At 39.5% G+C, this 22490-nt stretch overlaps 1 protein-coding gene across 2 annotated transcripts in view; it reads left to right on the top strand.

The window, feature by feature from the left end:
- LOC149863587 (leucine-rich repeat and IQ domain-containing protein 3-like) overlaps window positions 1–19630 on the top strand; it is a 63827-nt gene extending 44197 nt beyond the window's left edge. Inside the window, exons 3-6 of one of the 2 annotated variants that reach the window (XM_090046886.1) lie at window positions 3805–3946; window positions 10833–11550; window positions 13353–13570; window positions 19195–19630. In XM_090046886.1, the coding sequence (XP_089903012.1) occupies window positions 3805–3946; window positions 10833–11550; window positions 13353–13551 (1059 nt within the window). In that variant the 3' untranslated portion in view covers window positions 13552–13570; window positions 19195–19630. The remainder of the gene's footprint in view (window positions 1–3804; window positions 3947–10832; window positions 11551–13352; window positions 13571–19194) is intronic. The other variant, XM_090046887.1, reaches the window with a different exon arrangement.
- Window positions 19631–22490: the final 2860 nt, after the last annotated feature.

The raw sequence follows: 22490 nt of genomic DNA, 5'->3' as shown, positions 1-22490 counted from the left end.
AATGCATTATTGGTGTGATCCTTCTCTCTTCATGGGAGAACATGGGAGTTTGGCCATAGATTTGTCAGTGGCTCAGGTTATAACTTTTGAATAATGGTTCGAAGGTTTTTAGGGGTGCATGGCTCCAATTTTAGTTCCTGGCTCCTGTAATACTCAGAATATTTGTTATTTCAATAAGGGAGGAGGGAAGGAGAACCAAACAAATAGCTAGAAAAATGACATTTCAGGTTCCAGTAGTCAAGGAGCTGCTAGGTCTAGAAACATGTCATATATAACAATAGAAAACTTTCCTGTGATATACAACATTAATTTCTAGCTCTGACAGCATGTGAATTATTGGACTTTAAAACTGTCACTGATTCTTCAATCTAGTGGTCATTTTTGCAGTAATCTAGAATGAATGTGGCAAATCTCTATAGAAATGCCATAAATAAAGTTCTGAACTCTGGAGAAGTGTAATTTTGGACTACTGAAGGGACAGTGGTGCTCTTTTGTTTTTTGGATAAGACTTACAAAAGCTTCAACAGTTTGTGACCATTAAAGATACCGTGATAATTTTTGCAAAGGGATGGTGTTATTGTCCCGGTATCCTAGCTAGGTTTCTGTTTGAGTAATTACATTCTGTTTAACGTTTCCAAAGATTTGATATTTTCAGCTACAGAGATTATTCTTTCCATCCCCTTCAGAAATCCACTGTAGTGTTTGAATTGGTGGGATAGAGTGGCTGCTCTAATTCCATTCCAGAGATGGATCCATTTCAACAGTGGGTGAAATGATCCCTGTACATAGAAGGTCTAGTTCTCATTGATGCCAGTTCTCCTTCACTTTACCAACTTAAAGGGGTCTTTACCCCTTTTTTTTACAGCTGTATATCATTACTAGCATGGTTTAAAGTTACTTCATTAGAAATACAGAGTCTCTAAGGCATTCTGTTGTTACTTGAGTCTGTGAAAGTACTGTTTTATGTGTACTACTTTTACCCCTTATTTTCTGTTATATGGCATCGCCCTTATTTTTCTTCTTAATATTACTCATTCTCAGGTCAAAGAGGAAACCTTCATAAAAGAATGTGACTGCAATCACAAAGTGTAATGAATTTCAAATACCCAGAGCTGGTGATTGTTCCATAAATGTTGATGAGTCATAAACTCTTGAGGCCAAATTCAACCCTTCTGTAAGCAAGTACAATTCTATTGACACCAGTGGAGCTGCTTTCTCTTAAATTGAAGCTTAAATTGGCCATTGGAGTTTTCACTTCTGTTGCAATGCTTTTTGGTTCTGCTTATGAACCTATAAATGTTGATTTACAGAAGTTTGCTAAAAGCACTGTCTGAAGAGTCTTAAAAAAGCTGAGTGGTTTAACAAGTGGCTCTGGCTTAGTGTCTATATATAGAGTTAGCTGTTTCTTTCTCTTTAAAGATTGCAACAGAATTCAACTAAATTTAACTTACAGCAATTGTTGATTATGCTGTAATGAAGCATTTTTAAAAATTAGAGAAAGGGATAGGAAAATTGCATCTATTTCCTAAATCTGTATTTTTACAAGAAAGGAAAGCATTTTTTGCTAGGTATGAACTGTAAAATTTTCTCTCTCTCAGATGATTTTCAAGAATGTCATTCTTAATTATGCTGGAAGTAAGCTTTCTTTTTTTACAGTAGTATTGCTTTTGAAATTGGCAACCACTGTAAGGATTTCTAAATTTTCTTCATTCCCCTTAAAACAAACATATTTATATATATTATTTAAAAATTCAAATTCTTCTCCTGATTTAAGTCATTAATTTATAGAAGATTAAATACCTCAACACCCTGCATATAATAATTCATGACTATAACATTTTTTAGTAACATGGCTACCTCCAGTGCTGATTACAGAACTTTTGATTAGGTAAAAAAAATAAAAACAGACTTAAGCTTAATCAGAGTATGAAATGAATCTTATCGTGTGAATTTGTATACCCTGTGAACTGGGATGCAATTAAAAGGAAAGAAGAAGTATTTCTATAGTAAATTGATTTATAATAATAACAGCTGTTTGAAGTTGTTCACAGGCCTAAGGATTAAAAAGTTGTTCTGGGCGAGATTTGTTATTTATCCCCACAGCCCTGTAATTTCATGTGGTATGCACACTTTTCTGAATGCAGAGGAAAATACTACCAAGACAACTTTTACTAACTAGCAAACTTACTGTTTGCTAGCTGTTGTCATACAAAGAAGGCAAAGCTAATCTTTGACAAAGTCTTAAGAATATAGTCACTTTGGTGAACTTGGATATAAGGTAATATGATTCCAACCTTGAATATAGTATTGAAGAGTCTCCTTTTGCATTTTGCCAGTTATATTAGCACATCCAAGCAACCAATAAAACTGCCAGTTCTTGACTCCCAAGCCAGGGTAAACTCGCAGGACCCATTTCAGGCTTGGAATAAAATGCAACAGTCATTGATTTCAAGTATATCTTCTGGTGGTCTAGTTTGCCTTGCAACCTCTAAGGACTTCTGTATACATTGCACTCAAGTGACAAGCTGTTTTCTACTTAGAATTTCTAGAGCCATTAAGTGATTCAATACATACCTATCTTCAAATTCAGTGCCTATCAGCAGGCATTCTTTCTTCATTTCTGTACCTTGCTATTTTACAAAATGACAGGATATACTGAAAAGCTCATTTGAAAAATTGTTAATTTGGTACTGGCTCAAAATAGTAATTATTAGGTGCGTCTTCATGAGATGCTTTACCATGGAGTTGTCTAATTGACTGCATAGTAAAGCATTACCGTCTACACATGCAGGTGCTTACTGAACACTAAATTAGTCTACTGCGCAGTTAATTTGATACCTGCCATGCATCACTACTACACAGTAGTCATGGACTATTATGCAGTCAGTGTCTTGTGTAGACACTGCCTGTCTGTGCTAAATTATGGGTTCCATTTTTTAAGAAGTTACTGATTGATTTGCAAAATCTTACGCCTGAGAGACTGGGTAACTCAGCTTCTGTAACACATTGCCAAAACTTTTCAACTAAGTACAGGTAACCAGGATGAATCTGGCTCATATGCAAAGTTAGAAAAAATGTTATCATCTGATTGTTCTTCTGTGGCATGAGAGATAAGTTTCTTTATTAGCTCAGTTTCTAATTATGAAATACCTACCTTATAATGCATGGTACTTTAGTCAGTTCAAGTTGGCATTTTTGTAAAAAAATAAATAGAAATTAGTGAGAACAAAATAAAACCATCTCTTGCTCTAAGGTTAGAAACTCTGGGTCAAGAGTTGAACATGTGTACATGACAATGAATGTATGTTGTGTATACTGTACTGTTATACTGTTTATAAATAAAGGGAGTCAGTTGCAGTCAAGCATATTTTACAAGCATTGCATTTACTTAGATATGAAAATATAAACTCTTTCTTAGTGAGGCTACTTGCTTGCTCATACAGTAAAATATAAAGTGTCCTCATCATTTACAAACTGCAGAGGAAGGCATCTTGATGTAACAGATGATGAGTTGAAGGGTTGTTTAGTCTAAAATCTGGGATTTATTCTAGAAGCACAGAGGTATATGGAGTTAGAACAAGTAGCCAGCTAGCCATGTGTATAGAGACATTGCCTGGAGACGTATTTTTGCAAGAAAGGGGTAGTAATTCTCCAAAAAATCAGGTGAAGGGAATTTTTTCCCAAAACATTACATAAATATATACAGTATTTTACTTTTGAGGAATAATAGTATATTAGTACCACAAATCTTCATTTATTTGATACAGCAGTATATCCAATTACAAAAATGTATTTTGTTAACAGGTCTTCCCTATGGATAATTTTAAAGAGCTTCCTGTTCTATGTCTTGGAAGAGAAAAACAAGCAGTTATCTCTATTTTACCTACATTGGGGAAAAAAGAGAGAAAAATTAAACTAGAGGAACGCCGAATTCCACTGAGAAAGGGTTAGTCACATTATTCTTTTATAGTACTTTATAAAATTAAAAAGAAATACACTGACTATAAATAAAATTAAGCTAGTAGGAGAACATTAGCAACCATTTTAGTTATTTATTATAGGTACAGCTGGTAGTTCTAAGTGTGCAGTTGCTCATAATTCTGCCAAACTCTAACTCATTGGACTGAAAGTTTATATTTTGGTTCTCTCTCTTGACCTGTTTCATGAATTGAATCAGAATGGTCCAGCCAGTTCTGAAAATGAGAACATAGACAGCAAAATCTGTGCCTTGACAAATTTCATTCCCTTTCTTTTTGAACAGCGTTCATACTCGCAGACTTGAGATCAAGGATTTAAAATGCCAGTGGGGAGGGGGGGCTGGGATTTGCCTTTATACCAAGAGAATGTTTTCCTATTTTGGTAAAAATGCACTCAAATTTGACCAGGTTTATAAGCCTTTGAAAATTTCTGAACTCCTGTCAAGGGTTCAGAAACTGTAACTATTAAAATCTTCAAAGACTTCAATCTCTGAGTTTTGCTCAAACTTTTCATGATGCCTAGTGCTGACCAGATACTGTCCCCAGAGAGCAAATGTGCATGCTTCGTATAGCCAGGGCTAGAAAGGCAAAACTAGACTTCCACTATAAGAGCTGCTTTGGGCCAAGATGGTTCGGGCACTGGAACCAAAGGGAGTGAGCCTGTTTGCCTTATGTACTCGCATGCTGGCATAAAGAAGAATGATGGGAGAGGCTGTTGTTATGTTTGTCCTAGGCTTTTCATAAATAAATTACTCTAGCCACAAGTATGGGAAAGAGCACTGCCAAATTGAAAAACACAGAATATATTGTAAACTTAAAGTAAAACGATACATGCATTCTTTTTGATGATCCTAGACAGAGTATTTATTTCTTTGGTAATATTTTCGTTACTTACAACATTTCACCTGTACCTTCAAGATCCTTATAATTGGCTGTTCAAAGTTAGCTTTCCTTGAGAGGAATATTCCAGAGCATATTATGTGCAAAGTTTCAAGATTGACTGTAGGAGTTCTGCTGAGGTAGGACTACATACACTGTCAGTAAGAGAAAAGAGATGAAAGCGTGGATTCCCCAGAAACAATTATACCTTGTTTGTGGAAGCTTAGGAAGCATCAAAGATAGGGAGAAGGAGACCTTCAAGTTTTAAAGCAACAGAACAGGGGACTGCAGCGAGAGCATCCCTTCATCCCTTAATCTCCCATATGTAAAAACCCAGGGCTATTACTTTTCACATCCTTATTAGGCTCATGCATAGTTCTCTGGCAAACTACCTTAGGCTGCATACAGACATTCATTTCTACTGGAAGGAATTTCTTCTGATACAAAAATAACCTGGGAGATGCACCATACAAATGTTCCTCCAGCCCTTGTGGGCTGCTCCCTAGGCCTCTCCCACTCTTATGGGAGCCCATTAATTAAACAGCCTGCCTGCTTTACTGCCTAGGAAGATGGCAGACTGTCTAGCACTTGACATGTGCCAAAAAGCAGCAGCTACCACATATAGCTTGGGAAGCTGCCCCCTGCCTCCAATCTGCCTATTGGCTGATTGACAGGAGGAAGGCATTCTCCCATGATGGGAACCTTCCAAGTTCACTCCCAACATAATAGTCCCTGCTTCTTGCACTTCTCCAGGCTGACCTGGAGGAGTGCAGGGAGAGCAGAGAGTGCTTGGCAAGGCTCCAGAACCAGGGTCAAGAAGACTTGCTTGGATCCCTGCTCCCATCTGCCAGCTTTTATGTGTCCACCCTGCTGCTCAGGAGAGTGGCAGGGGTGGCAAGGGAAAGCTAGCAGGAGTTCCTGAAACCAAGGACTTTCCATTTTCAGTAAGAGATGGAGCAATGGCTGCTGCTCTCCTCACTCCCTAGTCTATGGGATGAAGGGAGCAGTTGACCCCTGTACCATCTGCACAAGAACAGAGTGACCCCAGTCTCAAAAAGACAGGGAGCCTTTCCCCTGTCTCCACTCCTTCCAGTCTCCAGGATGAGTTACGATGAGTTATGATCACTCAGGATAGCAGAATAAAGAATGTCATCTTACTGGACAAAGTCGCAAAAGCATTGTAGATCTGTAGGGCCACATCAAGGTTGTTCACATAGGTACTTCCAATATGAATGCTGTAGTGGAGCTATGAATGCTGATCATAAGACACCTCAAGTTGACTGCAAGTCGATATGAACATTTTAGAGCTTGTCTACTGTCCTATGGGAGCATGTACCAGAACTGAGGGGTTCAAGCACATCTCACCATTTTCTCATTCTGTGGGCACAGTTCAGACCCAGATCTTCCTCCCATGAGGCTGCTCTGAGCTTGTCTCCAGTGCCTGCTTTTAGACCTGCCAGACTTGTTGTTCCTGTGCAACTATTGCATATTGACTCTGCAGTTCCTACAGTTCTAAAACTAGAATCAGTAAGCAAAGTAGATATGCCTGGAATGCATAGAAAGGAATGGAATTGAGCTGTAAACAGCTAAGTAAGTAATCCCTCTTGTGGCTACAGCCATATGTTAAATTCAGTTTGTGTGTAAAAATAAGATTGAGTTATTAACTCAAAAAAAAAAAAGAAAAAAGGGAAAAGGCTAATAAATCACTTGATGCTTCTTACTACTTTGTCTGTAGCATAGGCACCAACTTTTATTTTTGCCTAAGATTATGGACATATGGAAAGTTTCTTGGCCCTGCTGATGCCCCTCACTCCTGACCTGCTGCTTACTGCCCCCTAGTGTATGGGGAACAGGGTGCACATCTGGGGAAGGGAGGTGTGTGGGCATAAGCAATTTGTGTGGGGGCAGAAGAGGGCATAGGTGATGTGGCAGGCATGAACCCCCTGAGATTTCTGCACTCGCAGCACAGCATGGGGCACAGGGCTGTAGCCAGGCCGGACTAGCTCTAGGCAGGAGCCACCTCCACAGCCCAGTGGACAGAACCCAGCATAGGAGGGAGTGCCATGCCTCCATGGCCACCAAGGTGAGGCACAGCAGCGGTGTTGGTGTGGAGTTGTGCCCCAGCTGTGGCCAGGCAGGCAGGGGGCACCTCAACTTGTCAGCCATGGCGGCATGGCACTCTCTCTTGCACTGGGTCCTGTCCATTGGGCTGCAGAGGCAGCTCCTGCCTGACTGCATCCCTTTGCTCCACATCCCACTGTGGGTGCACAAAAATCAGGGGGCACATGCCCCCCTGGCTGCATCACCTTGGTCCCCTTGCCCCTCCATGTCACCTGTGCTATCCTGCCCCCCCCAACATGTTACCTGTGCCTCCATCCCCCTCAATGCATTGTCCAGCCTCCCCTTGCTGCCCTAGTGTGTCACCTGTCCCCCTGTCCCTACAGACTTACCTAGAAGGAGCTGCAGGAGCTGCTCTCCATTCCTGCTTGGCTTGTAATTCCTCAGGTTTGGGCACAACAGCCCTCTTCCCGAGGTGGGCCAGCATCCTCAAGTCCCCATATTACTCAGCGCCAATGGTCTGTATAGAGATCTGAGAGGAGTATATGAGCTAATGTACCATTTCATGTACTACGACATGGAAACAGTACAACATAAATTATGGAGATAATGTCACATTTTCAGTTTGTACTACTGCCAGTGTGATCCTTAATATTGTTTCAGCAAATTTGTAAAACATTTCTATTGGTAGCATTTTATAGTTCATAAAGAATTTAGTGGTAACTGCCTAGACATTATCTTTCCTGCTTGGTGCAGGGGGCTGAACCCAGTGATCTTCAGAGGTCCCTTCCGGTCTTACAATCAATGAATGTCTATGTTTCAGCAGACCACGCCCTTCACAAGAGACATTTCAGAATATTTTTATATTCATAATATGAAGATAATTTATGTTCTAGTACAGCATTGTTAATCTGAGGTATAGCACCAGTATGTTGTTAATGAGAATACCATCTATTATGCATATTTATCTGCCTACAGAAAAAGTGGACTGCACATAGTATTGCAGTTTGTTTAGTTGTCACTGTAGGAGTAGTATATCTTTCTTCTCTCTCATTATGCTAAGGTATTTTAGAGGTTTTATCTTATTCAAAAAAGCTATATTGTGAGTTTGTAATTAATCTTCCTTAGTTTCCTAAAACAACTCACTTTAATCAGTGATACGCTTATGCAATTCGAAATCATGTATAAAGGATTTTGGAAAATACTTATTAAATTCCATGTTTGAAAAAAAGAATACAAGTATTCTGTATATATTGCACAATTGTTTGGAGCTGCATTGCAGTATGTAGTCACTAGACCCTGTGGGCAGTGTGTGACATAGTACTGCCCTATGGATGGCTTGGGAAGAATTGTGCTAGTCTTGCACAGCACTTCAATAACATGTATGCTGCAGCCCCTAGCTGGGGTTTGTTTTTAAGCCATCCACCCTTTCAAAGGGTGAGAGGGTTGGAAATCATGTCATAAGCAGACTCTTCCTGGTCTCAATATTGCAATTCTGATTCATTATAAACTTTCATGTAACCTAGATTGTCAAGTGTTTGTACTAGTGTGATTAGCTGGGGTTATCGCTGCTTGTTTATGCAAAGGTAACTAACAAGCATGGCAGATTCTCTCCAGCTTTTACATATTAATCCCATTTAATTTTCCTTATCCACTTTCCCAACTATTGAATTCTCTTCTGTGTTTTTACTTCATTTTTATTTGATTCCTTCTGTTTAAAATTCTGGTTGTTTTGCTCTTCCTTGGTGACATAGGGCATTTGTACCCATGCTTGCACTGCAGCATGGGGTGCTTTTAAAAGCACCTGATGCTGTGGTGAAGGTGTTTGAGTTGCAAAGTGCACCACCACCATTTTCTTAACGCTGATGCGCATTTTACCTTGATACAAATGCACATGATGCAGTGCTGGGCACTTCAGCTCGTGTGCAGAGCAGACTCGATTAATCAAGTCTACTCTGACGTGCCGGATCTCCAGCACATTGGAGCAGACAAATATGTGTATAAATGCTCTTACTGTCTCATTTCCTTGTTCTGTGAAGCATTCCTCTTGGGGGCATTTGAAATTAGATCTGATTCTCTATGAGGTCAGGAAGAATTTCTTGTTGAAAGTTCTGCCTTAATGGGTGGTTTTCCTCCTAAATGTGTTGTCCGTTTTGCCAGTGGCAGAACTTTTAGGCTTTTTCTTTTACTAGCCAGGTAGTGGTCTACCAGATAAAGTATTATTCCAGAGGTGGGGACCAGAATCAAGTGACATCACCCCTTGAATGCATGGGCTATGGTAGGAGAAGGCGTACACATTTAAACCTACTAGTATATGGAAAGCAGGGCCTTGCAATTTGCAGCAGTAGTACCACCCCTATTAAAACTGACATACATAGCTGGCTTCATTTGGTGAACTAGCGCATACAGAGGGTTTCCAACTGAAAAAAATGCAGATCAAGACATGTTAAAGAGTCTTGCTGAAGTCTGTGATGGCAGTTTAGCAAATTATTTTGGATCAGACTGAATTTCAACGAGGACCATGCCATTTCCATTAATTCAGCTAATTTGACTCAATAGCTTATTAAGTAAAAACTGCAGTGAATTTGGCACCAGGCCACATCTGTCTTTATTTGTGACCTGGCACAAGGCAAATCACTTCCTTCTTAACACAGCCACACTTTTGACTATTAATTTGTTTTTGACCCTGCTCCTGAAGAATTATTCATACCACCTCCAAAGTGATCTCCGTAGAAAGTACAAAACAGCAAGAGCAAAAAGCACTCGCAAGTTATGAGAAACAGTTATTGTCATTTTTTTTTGCATGCTACGGTTGTTTGAATCTTCTTTTATCATGCTTTGAAATACAGAGAATATTTATGGCTTTGTAGCAGGCTTGAAATAGAAGGCTTTTGTGATAAACAGAAAAACTAGCTTAATTTTGCATTTCATCCTTTGCAAAAATAATTCATAGCCTTGCATATGCCTATGCTGTAAACAGTTCCCCATAAATAAAACCATATAACAATAGTTTGAAAAGCATTATGCTAAGAATTTAATAGGGAGAAAGAATCTGTTGTGGCCCTGAATATAGAGGAACTTGCACAAGACTCTGACATTTAGTTTTAAGAGATACTGTGAAATAAATATAGTTAAACCATGCAGGCAAGGGATATATTTAAAATGTGATTAGGAACTGGAGTTGTTTATAATCGTATTCTTAAGAAGTTACATTTTTATGCTGCAATTTTAAAATGTCAATTAAAAGTCTGTCTCTAAAAAAGCAGCAAATATAAGAACTTTTGAAGCTTTCAGAAAATATTTTATTTGTATTTCACTTGGGTGTAATGATGCAGCTGGGCACTAAGATTATCTGTTTTCATACAGGCAGTGACAACTTCTGATTGTGGCCACTAGCATGATCGTGAAGCTGCAATGGCACTGCTTCCTACTACCCCAAGTTAGCACCTGGGGTGGCTGCCCTGATTGTTTATACTACTGGTATTTTGCTGGGTAGTAGAATACTTTTCTGATCCAAGAACTTCTGAAGCTGATTGACACACCTCTATCAACTTCACTGGGAGCTGGATTAGGGCTAAAAGAATAGTAGTTTATTAAATACTTTTAAAAAATTTTTCATGGCGATTTTGACTCCAATAAAATGTTCTTATTAGGCTTTTATTCTAAGGCTTTTTTTTTTTTTACCTTAAAGTATGATAAATAAGCAAACTCTGGTAGATATTAGTGCAGTCCCAGATAGACAAGAACGTGTTAGTCTAATTTCAAAGAATTATGGTGTTTAAGTCAATCTAATAAGACTTCAGTACAGCATTCTTATCAGCAGACATTAAATTCTAATAAAATCCTGAAATATTAATAACAATAATATTTTTAATTAAATTACATCCTAGCTTTACTATTTTATTCTTTATTTTGTAGGTTCCTTGGTCATGGAGAAACCAAATATGGAGGAGCAGGTAGAAAATAAATTTAAGCTCTCGGTAGGTAGAACAATTTTTTATCCGGTGAGGGCTAAACTTCCATTATTTCAAAAGCAAGGAGAAGAAATTTGGCATGCTGTACATGGATTTCATTCTGGTATTCATCCTAATTGCCAGAGTAAAGCTATGCATTGCCCAGTCAGGATAGAGAAGAGGATTTTTGCTAAAATGCATGGATCTGGAATGCTTGGACCACTTTATGATATTGATACATTTTATAAGGAGAGCAAGCAACATGACATCCAAACTAGAAAAGAACTTAGGGTTATGCAGATGAAGAATGCTAAAGACAAAGTTAAGCGCACTGTCGAAGGATTTCTTAGAGAGAAAAAACATGGTGCTCAAATAAGGTGCAAAGAAGATGATAAAAGAATTCAAGGAGCTTTTCAACAGCGTGAAGTGAGAAGATCAAAATACATTGAAGATGTTAGGGAGGGGCATGCTCAGTTCTTAGAAAAAAAGAAACAAAAAGCATCAGAGTATTCATTTGTTCAAGAGTTCAGCACTCAGCATGTTGCCTTGACACACAGTTTCTCAAAACTAGACAGAATGAAGAAATGCAAGGAATCTGTAAAGGAGAAAGAGAGAATTGTTACAGAATGTAAAGAAAAAGTGAAAAAATGTAAGGAGTTGATTAAAAGTCTTCAGGAGCAGAGGTATGTTGCTTCTTAGTTGTTAGCATTGTGAATATGAATGTAGCATGCAGATGTGACTAACATACTTGTACTCATTGGAACACTATGAGCTTCCAATGTTTTGTATGTTTGTGTTAAGTTACACTAAAAGAGTCTCACAAATTCATCAAAAGTTGGATTACAGTACTGTAAATAAAGAGTTCCTATAGAATAGAAGGAGGAACACAAAATAAAGAAAAGCTTTAAGAACATCTTTAATGTCTTTCTTAAGGGAACCCTGTCCCTTGAATGTAATCTGAGAACATGCACTTGAGGCAAGAAGAACATGGAACTTGAAGGACCTCAGTGGTCTGAATAGTTATTTCTTTCCTTCTGTGGAGAAAGGCTAGTAGATAAATCTCAGAAAAGCACACTTAACTCAGTCTGGGGTAACTGGAGGATTTGTGGTCAACCTGAGGCACGGGTACCGCAAGTGGCATGGGCAACCTTGTGTGTGTGGCACATGGCAGATCAGGAAGGGAGTGGGGGGCACAGCAACAGATCAGACAGGGAGCATAAAACACAGCGACAGATTGGTCAGAGAGCATTGGGCACACAGCAGAACACAGAACAGATTGGACAGGGGAAGGGGATTGGAGTGGCACTTGAGGAGGGTGTGGGGTTTAACTCACGGCACACCTTTGGCAAAAGGTTGGTCCCAGTGGTTTAGGTGGTGTTCATATGTTGAAATCCAGTACCCAGCACAACCTGTGCCTAGGCAGTGGATGATGTTGCACTGTAATCCCAGTTACTGTTCCTATAGGCAAATAAGAAAGTCATAGTTTCTGTCAGCTGAAGTGTTCTTATCCACTTTATGGTCATTTTGGGGATGATAACGTTCTGTGACAGCCAAACAGTGCTGTCCTCTGGTCTTTGGGCATGAACAGGCATTTGTGGGCTCTGTATTAAGTTTAAGTGGCTTAATTTAAGTGGGAGTGGCATATGCAGGTATTTGCCACTGCCAGGAGTGGTGCAGGCAGCCCAAGGTAAGTACCTCTGGGTGCGGGGGGAAGGGCTGGGAGGATTGGGGGAGCTTGTGGGTCCATGGGTGGAAAGGGCAGCAGGTTGGGGGCTGGTGGGTCCAGGGGGTTGTTAGTAGATCGACATGATGGGGGAGGATAGTTATGGGGCTAAAAATAGCTCAGTCAAGGTCTGGTCCAGGAGGTAAGAATAACCTGGACTGGGCTTTCATGTATGGGTATTCACTAGACTGGGTTTAACCCCAGGACAGTCTAAAGTTAGTTCATTTCTGAGGTTCACAGCTTGGCACTGCAAGAAAACTTCACATGGAAGGAGTATAATGTATTCCTTTAGCTTGTTTAAATATATAACATTTTTCTTCTGTAGGAAAGAGTTGAAAAAGAGAGGCTAGCTGCTATAATATGTCAGATTCCAGATTCAGGAGATGACCATTAACGTGAATTTAATTAGCCCACGTCCTCCTACTGAAAGATATTCACAACCAAAATACTTTGCAAAAAAAAGCAGAATACAACCAGGTGATACTAACAACAGTTAGGATAAAAAAAACCTGAATTTTCATTGTAAACATTTGTGGTGGAAAGCAGAAAAGGCATGCATATGTGGTTTGCTTACTTGGGTAAAAAAAAAATAATAATAGAGAGAGAAACTACACACATTAATAAGTTTTATATTAAGAAAGAATGCCATATGTAAGAGCCTAACTCTTAAAGACAAAGAAGTTCTCAAAGTTTGCCCAGCTGATCTGAATTGCTGTAAATTATGCAGATAAGACTTAAATGTCTTCCTTTGTTTTCCTTCAGGAAATCAATGTTACAAAAACAAAGCTTGGCAGAGAAGAAGTTTATAGAGTCAATTTTTTTTCAAAATACCACTGAGAGATTGCAGGAAGCCAAGGCAAGAGTGGAAGCTGCAAAGGAGCAACAAAGCAAGATAATATGCAGGGTGCCATTGAATCTCAGTGTTTGCTGTGTGGATTATATAGTAAATGCCAATGTTTAAGATGATAGCTTGCAGTGCTGTAAGTGAATAGAAGCTAAACTACAGAAATCTAGTTGAATGCTAAATATAAAAATCTATTCTCAGATACTAAATTCCCATTTGTGGGGGAAAAACCCACAAAAAAGAAAGAAAATAAGTCCATTACATGCATTTACTTATAAGAAAATGTTAATGTTGGAATTCGTTTTGTTACACAAATTGTCAATTGCTCAAATCACAAGCGAGACCTTATAAAGGGAGATAGGGCAAAATGCTGCATTTATTGATTACATGAATTAGAGGTTCGAACACACTACTCATATACATGCACACAATCATCATGCACAAAACTTACACACAGGCACACACAAACACAAAACAACCATTCAGATATTATAGGTACCAGCAGCAGTTGTTCCATAACAGCACTGGGTGGCTGGCCCTGGCCTTATTGAGAGAAGGTACAGGTAGGGTGGTTATTATGAGGGAGGGAGAGATCCTGTAGATAGCAGCTTGAAACGGGGTGAAACAGACATGTCTGTGCTCTGACAAAACAGCAGTTGAAAGACAGACTTCACCCAGCATTTTTAAAGTCTTCTTTTATAGGGATTTGGTATCCTTTGTCTCAGTGCTTTGGGGTTTTTCCATACCCAACTTCTGTTTTTGCGGTTGTATTTTAGCCTTCAGCTTCTCAGCCTTGGAGTGTTCTTGCTGCCCATCTGGCAGGATGGGTGCATTCCTTCTCCTTGTTATCTTTGTGTCGTAGGCCTGAAAGGGATTCTTCAGCCATATATTAATTAGTTTACTGACTGGTAACTTACATTTGGTGCCGTTGTTAGAAATATTATTAAAAATGCATTATCAATAGCAGATTTAGAAAAAAAAAAAAAAGAACACAGCTGCTACCCATCCTTGTCTCCTTAATGGGAGAGGGAAGGGGGGGGTTGGAAATTGAAGGGAAAAACCACCAAAAGCCCTTTGTACTAAAGGTATCACTCCCTCTCTGTCCTGCAAATTTACTATCTCTTTGTCACACTAAATCACACTTTCTTTCATGACCCCACATTCCTAAGGCTAAGATAAGAGCAAATGCCATTTTTTGCCTTCAGGATGAACCTTGAGTAACCTTGAGTCCCATCCACGCACGCGTGATAACCTAATGCATATTAAGCCTACCCGCCCCGCATACTTAAGTAGTTAATTGTAATGCACATGGGACGTATGAAGCGACATGTTTACATGTATGTTTGTATGAACCGGAAATGAGTTGTAAAAATTCCTCCTTCTGCACACGTGGTCAGGAGAGAGGGGATAAAAGCCTGCTAATGATTATGCTCGGGGGCAGAGGGATTTGATCTTTTGTCTTCTCCCTCTGACCCTATTTGCAAATATATACCTTTTGTATTGCTAATAAAGTGTGTCTGAAGCTGAAAGTTTTTTCCACCTCCCGAGAAACGAACCATGATTTTTTTAATTCAACACCGTGTTGCTTACATAAACAGTTAAATCTTCTTCTTCCATCTCTATGCTATTCTGTCACCATTTGCCCTTTTATACCCACTCATACACAAAGGCTATGCAGAGTTCATTCACTATGTCAAGCAGAAGGATACAAAATGGAGTTTTCAAGTTGCTTACAGGACAAGACTAACATGGTTACATTTCCCTATTATTACACTCTATGTTAACATCAGCTACATTAGTTCAGTTCCTGCTACACTTGCAATATTGGTTTGATTTAAAAATTAGAAAATTACTATCATCTGATACCACACTGTATTTGAGATCTCAGTATTTCCTTTACGTAGAAAAAGAAATCCCTGTGGCATTAGTTTGCACGGTGTGGTATTTTTAAACAAATGTTTGCTTTTAAATGTTGAACACTCAACTGTCATGTACAAATACCTGTATTTATTCTTAAAGCTAAATGATTCAGTGCCACATAATAATTTGGAAAAAATTATGGCTTGCTAATGTAGCCAAGTAGCAGAAGTGCAATTAAAATTGACTAATGTTATTGCAGGTAGGAATCCTGAAGCGTTGCTTCAATAACTATATACATACAGCAATACTATAGGCCATTAGCTCTCTATAGAATGTGCTTTGGCTGTCTCTCTGACAACCCTGATACAGTAATTTTGTCCTACCTGCTAACTTTCATTAAATACTTTGACTGGCTTCATTAGCCATTTCAAACATGTAAGTAATTATGTTTCTAGTTTATTCTTTTTGTATTCTTTGTGTACATATACTTCTGTGTATATTTATTTATGTGAAAGTGTGTGCATGTGCAACTGTGTATGCATGTGTCTCTGGACACATGCATGTGCACAGACACATACACCTGGGTATGTGTCTGTATTTTTATAACTGGCTTTTTAGTCTAATGTAAATGTTTGGTTGATAAATTAACTAATGCCACCTAGCATGACTGATTTCAGAAAATAATTCTCTCCAAGAACAAATTGTTAATTAGCCATAAATGTTTGAGTCATTCCTTAGAAGTGGTAAGGGGGTGTCTTACAAATGTTTCCCTTGCACCGTATGAATACCGTGCAGAAGACCTCACTACTACAAGGCAGATTTTCAAGTAATCTTCAAAATACTGTAGTCATTTCCTGAAACTAATTAAAATGTTCCTAAACAGATTTTTTTCTCTAAAAATCAGCCATGCTGTGCAACATCAATTAATTTATCAGCAGAACATATCCATTATCCTAAAAAGACAGTTATAAACCAACCCCAATATTTAATCATTCTATAAGCATCTTAACTAAGCCTGAAACAAGTTCTAACTTACCACTTAAAGGTAATATCTGTAATTTATTGCAGGAAAAAACACAAAAACTAGTGAAATATCCAGTCTAAGACAAATGGTCCTTTTAGCAGGGGTGCAGAGTCCATAATTACAGTATTAATAAGTTAGAAAAAATAACATTCCATTACATCTGCTGTTCAACTTTCTACAGTAATTCTAGATATTTATTTAATATTTAAATAGCCTGTCTCCAGTAGTGTTTTCATTGTTTGATGTGGTCTAGCAGTTCTGACATCTCTCATCATTCATCTAGATTATTTTCTTAAGCATACAATACTTGTAATTTCTGTCATCTTATCTGCTGAGTTTGTGCACCCATGTGTTAAACTGCTAATAAGTCCCATAAGGAGAAGATGTGTTAAATTACAAGTATATTAATACCTTGTTATAAAAAAAATGGAAAAGCCTAACCAAAGGTTAAAAAATACTCTTATATAATAGTTTTGCTATAAAGCAAGGATGAATGTCTTCTGGTTTTCTTGAAATATATACATCAACTAACTAGCTGACTGACTTTGTTATATGTTACAAGTGATACTTTATAGCAGTAAAATCTGTGCAAATAGACTAGAAGGCCAGGCCAGTTGCAGAGTTTGTCATGTCTTGGGGAGTAAGACGTAGGCCTGTGCGAGTCAGCAGCAATCGGATCCGGCTTCAGATCTGGCCGCTCCGGATGGCAGTGATCAGATCCGCAGCTCTGGACCGGGTTTCTGCCTCGATCTGGCCAAAGCTTCGGAGCCATCTCAGAGATCCGGCCATAGGGTATAACAGGGGGGAAAAAAATCAATGAAATATCTATAACTTTGTTGTTTCTTGTCTGATTCAGATCAATCTTGCAGGGATGGTAGCCTCTGCTGAGAGCATGAAACCTGCCAAGCTTCAAGAAGATCAATGAAGGGGTTTGGGAGGAACTGTACCCCAAATTGTTGAAAGCCAAACTCATGTCATGGCTGTGTGTTGCACCACAGGGGGGTCAAAACTGCGGGACTGGCAGCTCTTACTGAGGCCAGAAAGCCTGCCAAGTTTCAAGAAGATCAGTGCAGGGGTTTGGTGAGAACTGCACCTCAAACTGTGGCAGTTAATTGTCTCTATTGATTCTTTCTTCTCCTTAGCCTGGTTTTGTAGGTGTTAATTGTTGCTAATTAACTGGCTACATTAGCTAGGTCCTGCATATTGAGCTGGTTCCTGAGTGACTGATTGGTAACTGGTAACACAGACACCGTCAGTCCCACAAGCACCCATGTCATGAGTTTTGCCTGTCAGCAGCCAGGGGTACAGGGCCCCAGAACCCCCCTGCACCTATCTCCTCAACAGCTGGCAGACTTCATGGCCACAGCAGGGGCCACCATCCCTGCAGCTGTCATCCTGCCGTGCCTTAACATATGCAGTGTCACCCATGGCACAAGTTTTGCTTGTCCACAGCTTGAGGTGCAGTTCCTCCCAAACCCCTGCACCGATCTTCTTGAAACCTGGCAGGCTTTCTGGCCTCAGCAAGAGCTACCATCCCTGCAGTATTGACCCCCCTGTGGTGTAACACACAGACTTGTCAGGAGTCTTGCTCTCAAGAATTTGGGGTACAGTTCTCCCCAAATCCCTACGCCAGTCTTCTTGAAACCTGGCAGGCTTCGTGCTCTCTGCAGAATCTACTACCTTCACTGAAACTTCATCAAAATCAGATAAAAAACAACAAAGTTATAGATATTTTGTTGTTTCCCCATTATAGCCTATGGCCCAATTTCCGAGGCAGCTCCAAAGCACTTTGGAAGCTCCAAACTGCTTTGGGAAGCCTAACGAGCCCAGCGCTTCAACCCGGACATGCTGCTTCAGACCGAAGCATCTAAAGCTTCTCTGGATCCAAAGCACTGTCCGAAGCCTCACACAGCCCTAGTAAGACGGGAGTTTGAGAGGTAATGGAAGGTGCAAGGATCCATGGGAAAAGGAATACGCTGTGTGCCCACTGTTCTCAGTGTCCTTATTCCACACTGGCAGAATCACTCCTTCAAGAACTGTGCAGCTGTTTATTACTTTCTTCTATGGGGAAGAAGGAGAAGTTAACTTGTGATGAAGTGTATATCCACTAGGGGTGTGCAAAATGTGCCATACTGGATTCAGATTCAGCCCAAATTGAGGACAGTGATTTGATTTGTTGATTCAGGTAGCTGTCCTGATTCAATTCAGCCGAATCCAAATCTGAAGAGTCAATGCAGATTCAGAGAATCAGCAATTCAGCCATAGACACAGCTTTAAAATGTTTTTTTTTTTCTACATACCTCAAAGTACCAGGCACAGCTTGTGAATGCTGCAATGGTGGGGCAGATAGAGCACCCCACAGGAGTGAGGCGGGGGCCCTCCACGTGCTCAGCGGCAGACCTGGAAATGGACCGGGTGCCCCCCACAGACCCAGGAGGCACCAATTGCTGGGAGCGGTTGGGGGGCGGGGGGAGTGGGAGGGTCCTTTGCATGCTTCCTGGCAGACGACCAGAAGTGCTTCCAGGTCCCCTGAGGACTCCCTCACACTCCAGTGGGATGCTCCACCATCTCAGCATTCATGAGCCATCTGGTACCTTGAGGTATATAGAAAAAAAATATTTAAAAAGCCATGTCCGTCTAGAATCATGAAATCTCTCTGAATTGATTTGGAGGGTTCAGATTCGATTCAGAGAGATTAAAAGGTCTCCCAGTTCAATTCAGATTTGGAGATTTGGTTACTGAATCGAATCGGCTACTGAAACTTTGCACAGCCCTAATATTCACCTACATTTATATCAAATGATAAGGCTAATTTTGTTATAGGAGTGCTGGTTTAATTCTAAAATTGTCCTGTTTGCTTTCTGTTTTGTTTTCAGCTTTATTTGGACTGGGATTCTTAGACACAAGGTGAACAGTGGGAGCAAGAACTTGTTGTTAATTTTAGAGGTTCTTCTACTTGGATGGAAGCATTCTTAGACAATGAGTTAACAATGAAAAACTCTTTTGTCCATGTAGTCTTGTACCCAAACAGTGGATCACTTGATAAGGAGCTTGAACCTGCTCAGAATAGCCACCTGACAAAGAGAAATGCAAATGTATAAAAGAACAATTCCCTCACCAGATATATTAGACAAGAGACCAGAACTAGAAGAAAAGGAAAAGAGTGATGATGAAAAACACTGAGTGAGCACATTCCAAAGGCAATGGTGGGGAAGTTGAAAAGGGATGCATGTGCCAATTCTATTGTTTTATTTTCCCATGGTTCTGTATATCTCCATTGTTATTTAAGAATAAAGTGTGCATTTGTTTAGAGATTTCTTTGCAAGTTTTGAGTTACTTGCTTACACTGTCACATATAGGAGCATTCAAGAGGGGAAACCAGGGGCTCTGCAATATCACCGACATGTTGAAAACACAGGGAGACTCTAGAGAAATTGCATTAATTTTGAAGTCTTGGAAATTGGCCATGCTCAGTCCCCACTGCTGAGATGGTCATATCCAGAGCCTATGCATGGAGTGTTTGCCTTAAGGAGAGAACCAAAACATGTTGACACCCCCAGGACTTGGTGCTGAAAATGGCATGCTGGTTCTGAAGATACATGTGCTCCAGATTCATTTGATCACATATAGACAACAATGGGGAGTAGAAAAAGGGTCCAGAAGGTCAGGTTCCTGCCTGAACTCTTTCTAGTACCACCTTTTCAGTTTGCTCTAATTCTCTACCATGCAATGCAGCAGTGTATTGCACCTAACAGCAGTGAATGCCATTGGGGTACATGCAGCTAATTCCCTGTTGATCCTGTCAGCTCCAAGGAATTGCTTCCAGGGTATGCCTTCATTCTGCATTTCCTGGTTTCCAGAGGTTTATATTTTGTTTAATTAACCATTCTAGAATGGCAGCAATTAATACCCAGCTACTTCATTTTGTGGCAATGAAGGTTTTTTCTAGGCTTTTCTTTTGTTTGTCAATGAAGAAATATAGGTTTAATCAGAAGCACATTGTCAAGATTTTGAGCCCTGATATTTGAATGTTTTACACTTTAGAGATTGTAGGCAGCATGAGCACTCTGGTAGCCTGACTCAGGCTATTGTAACAGGGCTGTTGGAACTGAGAATGCCCCAAAGGTGGCTTAAAGCTTTGTGGAAGCATAGTATAAATTCTTACCTTTATCCAAAGTCCCAATAATAATATCTCCTGTAACTGGCCATTGTGGGATGCTGATCTTCTAAAGCCATACAGAATGCTCACAATAACTTCTTGAAGAGATAGCAGCAAAATCTGTGGATTTCTTTGGCTTGGTTGTTTGTTTAACAAAACTGTTTTTACTGTCTATCGCATACCAGAATAGTTTAGTATTTGGGACTCTGTGATTAGCACTGGTCTTCTGGCTGTGATACAGTATCAGGTATTGCAACCTTGAAGGGTGAGGAAGGACTGTTCTATTGATTCATGCTGGCAGCCAGTCCAGATGGATCTCATTAGCTCCAATCTAAAGTATAAAAGAGTTTGCATGTTCTTCTATGGGGAATGATAGATTAGGTAGTGAAACAAGTCTTATAGGGAAAACTCTTTAGAAAAAACCAACTCAGGAGGAGAGGCTCAGGCTGCCATTTATATTTTGTTATTCTTCAACTGGGAATTAAGCAGACCCTTCGAAAGGATGTAGGTGGAGAGGTGGGGTGTTAATTCAACCTATGTGGGCTAGGAACTCATCCTGTTCACACTGACATTACCGCTTTGAGCTCTTAAACAGAAACAAAAGGATGAACACTTTGGGGTTTTTTTTGTTTTGTTTTTTAAAAGAAAGGGGAGGATTGTGTTTACTTTGCAAACATATAAGGTAGGTCATGTTTGGGTCCTATTTGCCTTGGCAGTGTCAGTTCAATGTTCTCTCTGAAGGCCCTTTTTGAAATAAAACTTAAATGAGACTGACAATGTAAATTATAGGCTAGGAACTGACCCTGGAGTAGATACAAAGCTGTAATTCTCTTGAGATGCAACACAAGTGAACTTCTCAAACCGTGCTCTTGAAGTTTGATGACAGAGCCTCTCATCTTATTTATGCATGTTCATCTAAGATTTCTGTGGTATTCTGCAATGTTGATGAGTCCCTTCTGGAGTGCTCATCTCTCTCCTAATTTGTTATTCTTATGAATTGAATGTGAAATTTGTATCGTCCTCCAGATTGTTAATTAAAACACATGGAAAAGTACAAATCCTAAAGAATAATCCTACAGAATCCCACTAAATACCTTCCTGCATTTGGAGAGTGACCAATGAACAACTCCTCATTTCTTGCAATTGCTTGTCCAATTTATTTCCCTCAAATAGCTGGTCAAGCCATATAGACTGATCCAGATATCAATAAATTAGTGTTGTGTGTCAAAAATACTAATTTAGGATAAATTATGCCTACCTCATTATTCTTGTACTGTGGTAGAAAACACACTTTCAAAAGACATTGCTCAAACTTGTTTGACAAAACCCATGTTTTATTAAATCATATTCTTTATGATCAGTGCCAAAAAGTCTCTTCTCATAAAAGGATTTGGATACATAAAAATTTGGATTCCATGTTGCTCCATCATAAAAATCTTGCATGTAAAATGTAACTGTAAGTGGTCAGTGCTTTCTTTTGCCTTTCTTTGTAAGCAAAATGAAAGCTTTTTTCCTGTTAGGAGCACCTACATCGGTTTTCCAACTTTTATCAAAAGAGATTGCCAACAGTTCTGCTATGTATTTCTCTCTTGGGTGTACCTTGCTCTCTCCTGTTGACTTACATGTTTAATTTCATCAGATATTCCTTCCCTATCTCTTTATTGCTTGCTTCTTTTAGATTACTGCAGTGGTCACTTAAGTCTGATTACTCAATAATTAGCACTTTTCTTGTCACAAACTTAGAGAAGTTTTATTTCCTACTGTGGCTTCCTCTTTATACTTCATTTTCTATTCTACTACTCTCTAACTTATTTAACAGTTATTTATTTATTTAGCCCTTTAATAGGGTCCTTCTATAACAACTTTATTATTCTTTTCAACATCTTCACAAGCATAATTCTATCATGTATTTTCTACCCTTTGTCATGGGATGGGGTGCCCTGGGATGGCTGTGACACCCCTAGGGCTCAGTGACAGTGCCAATCTTGCCCAGTGGGCACCCTTTTCCTCACC

The sequence above is a fragment of the Crocodylus siamensis genome, chromosome 5 (assembly GCF_052110815.1).
Source record: "Crocodylus siamensis isolate JL-2025a chromosome 5, ASM5211081v1, whole genome shotgun sequence".
In the NCBI taxonomy this organism is placed as follows: domain Eukaryota; kingdom Metazoa; phylum Chordata; order Crocodylia; family Crocodylidae; genus Crocodylus; species Crocodylus siamensis.
The sequence above is the reverse complement of the archived record's forward strand: the minus strand, read 5'-3'. Positions and strand labels throughout refer to the sequence as shown.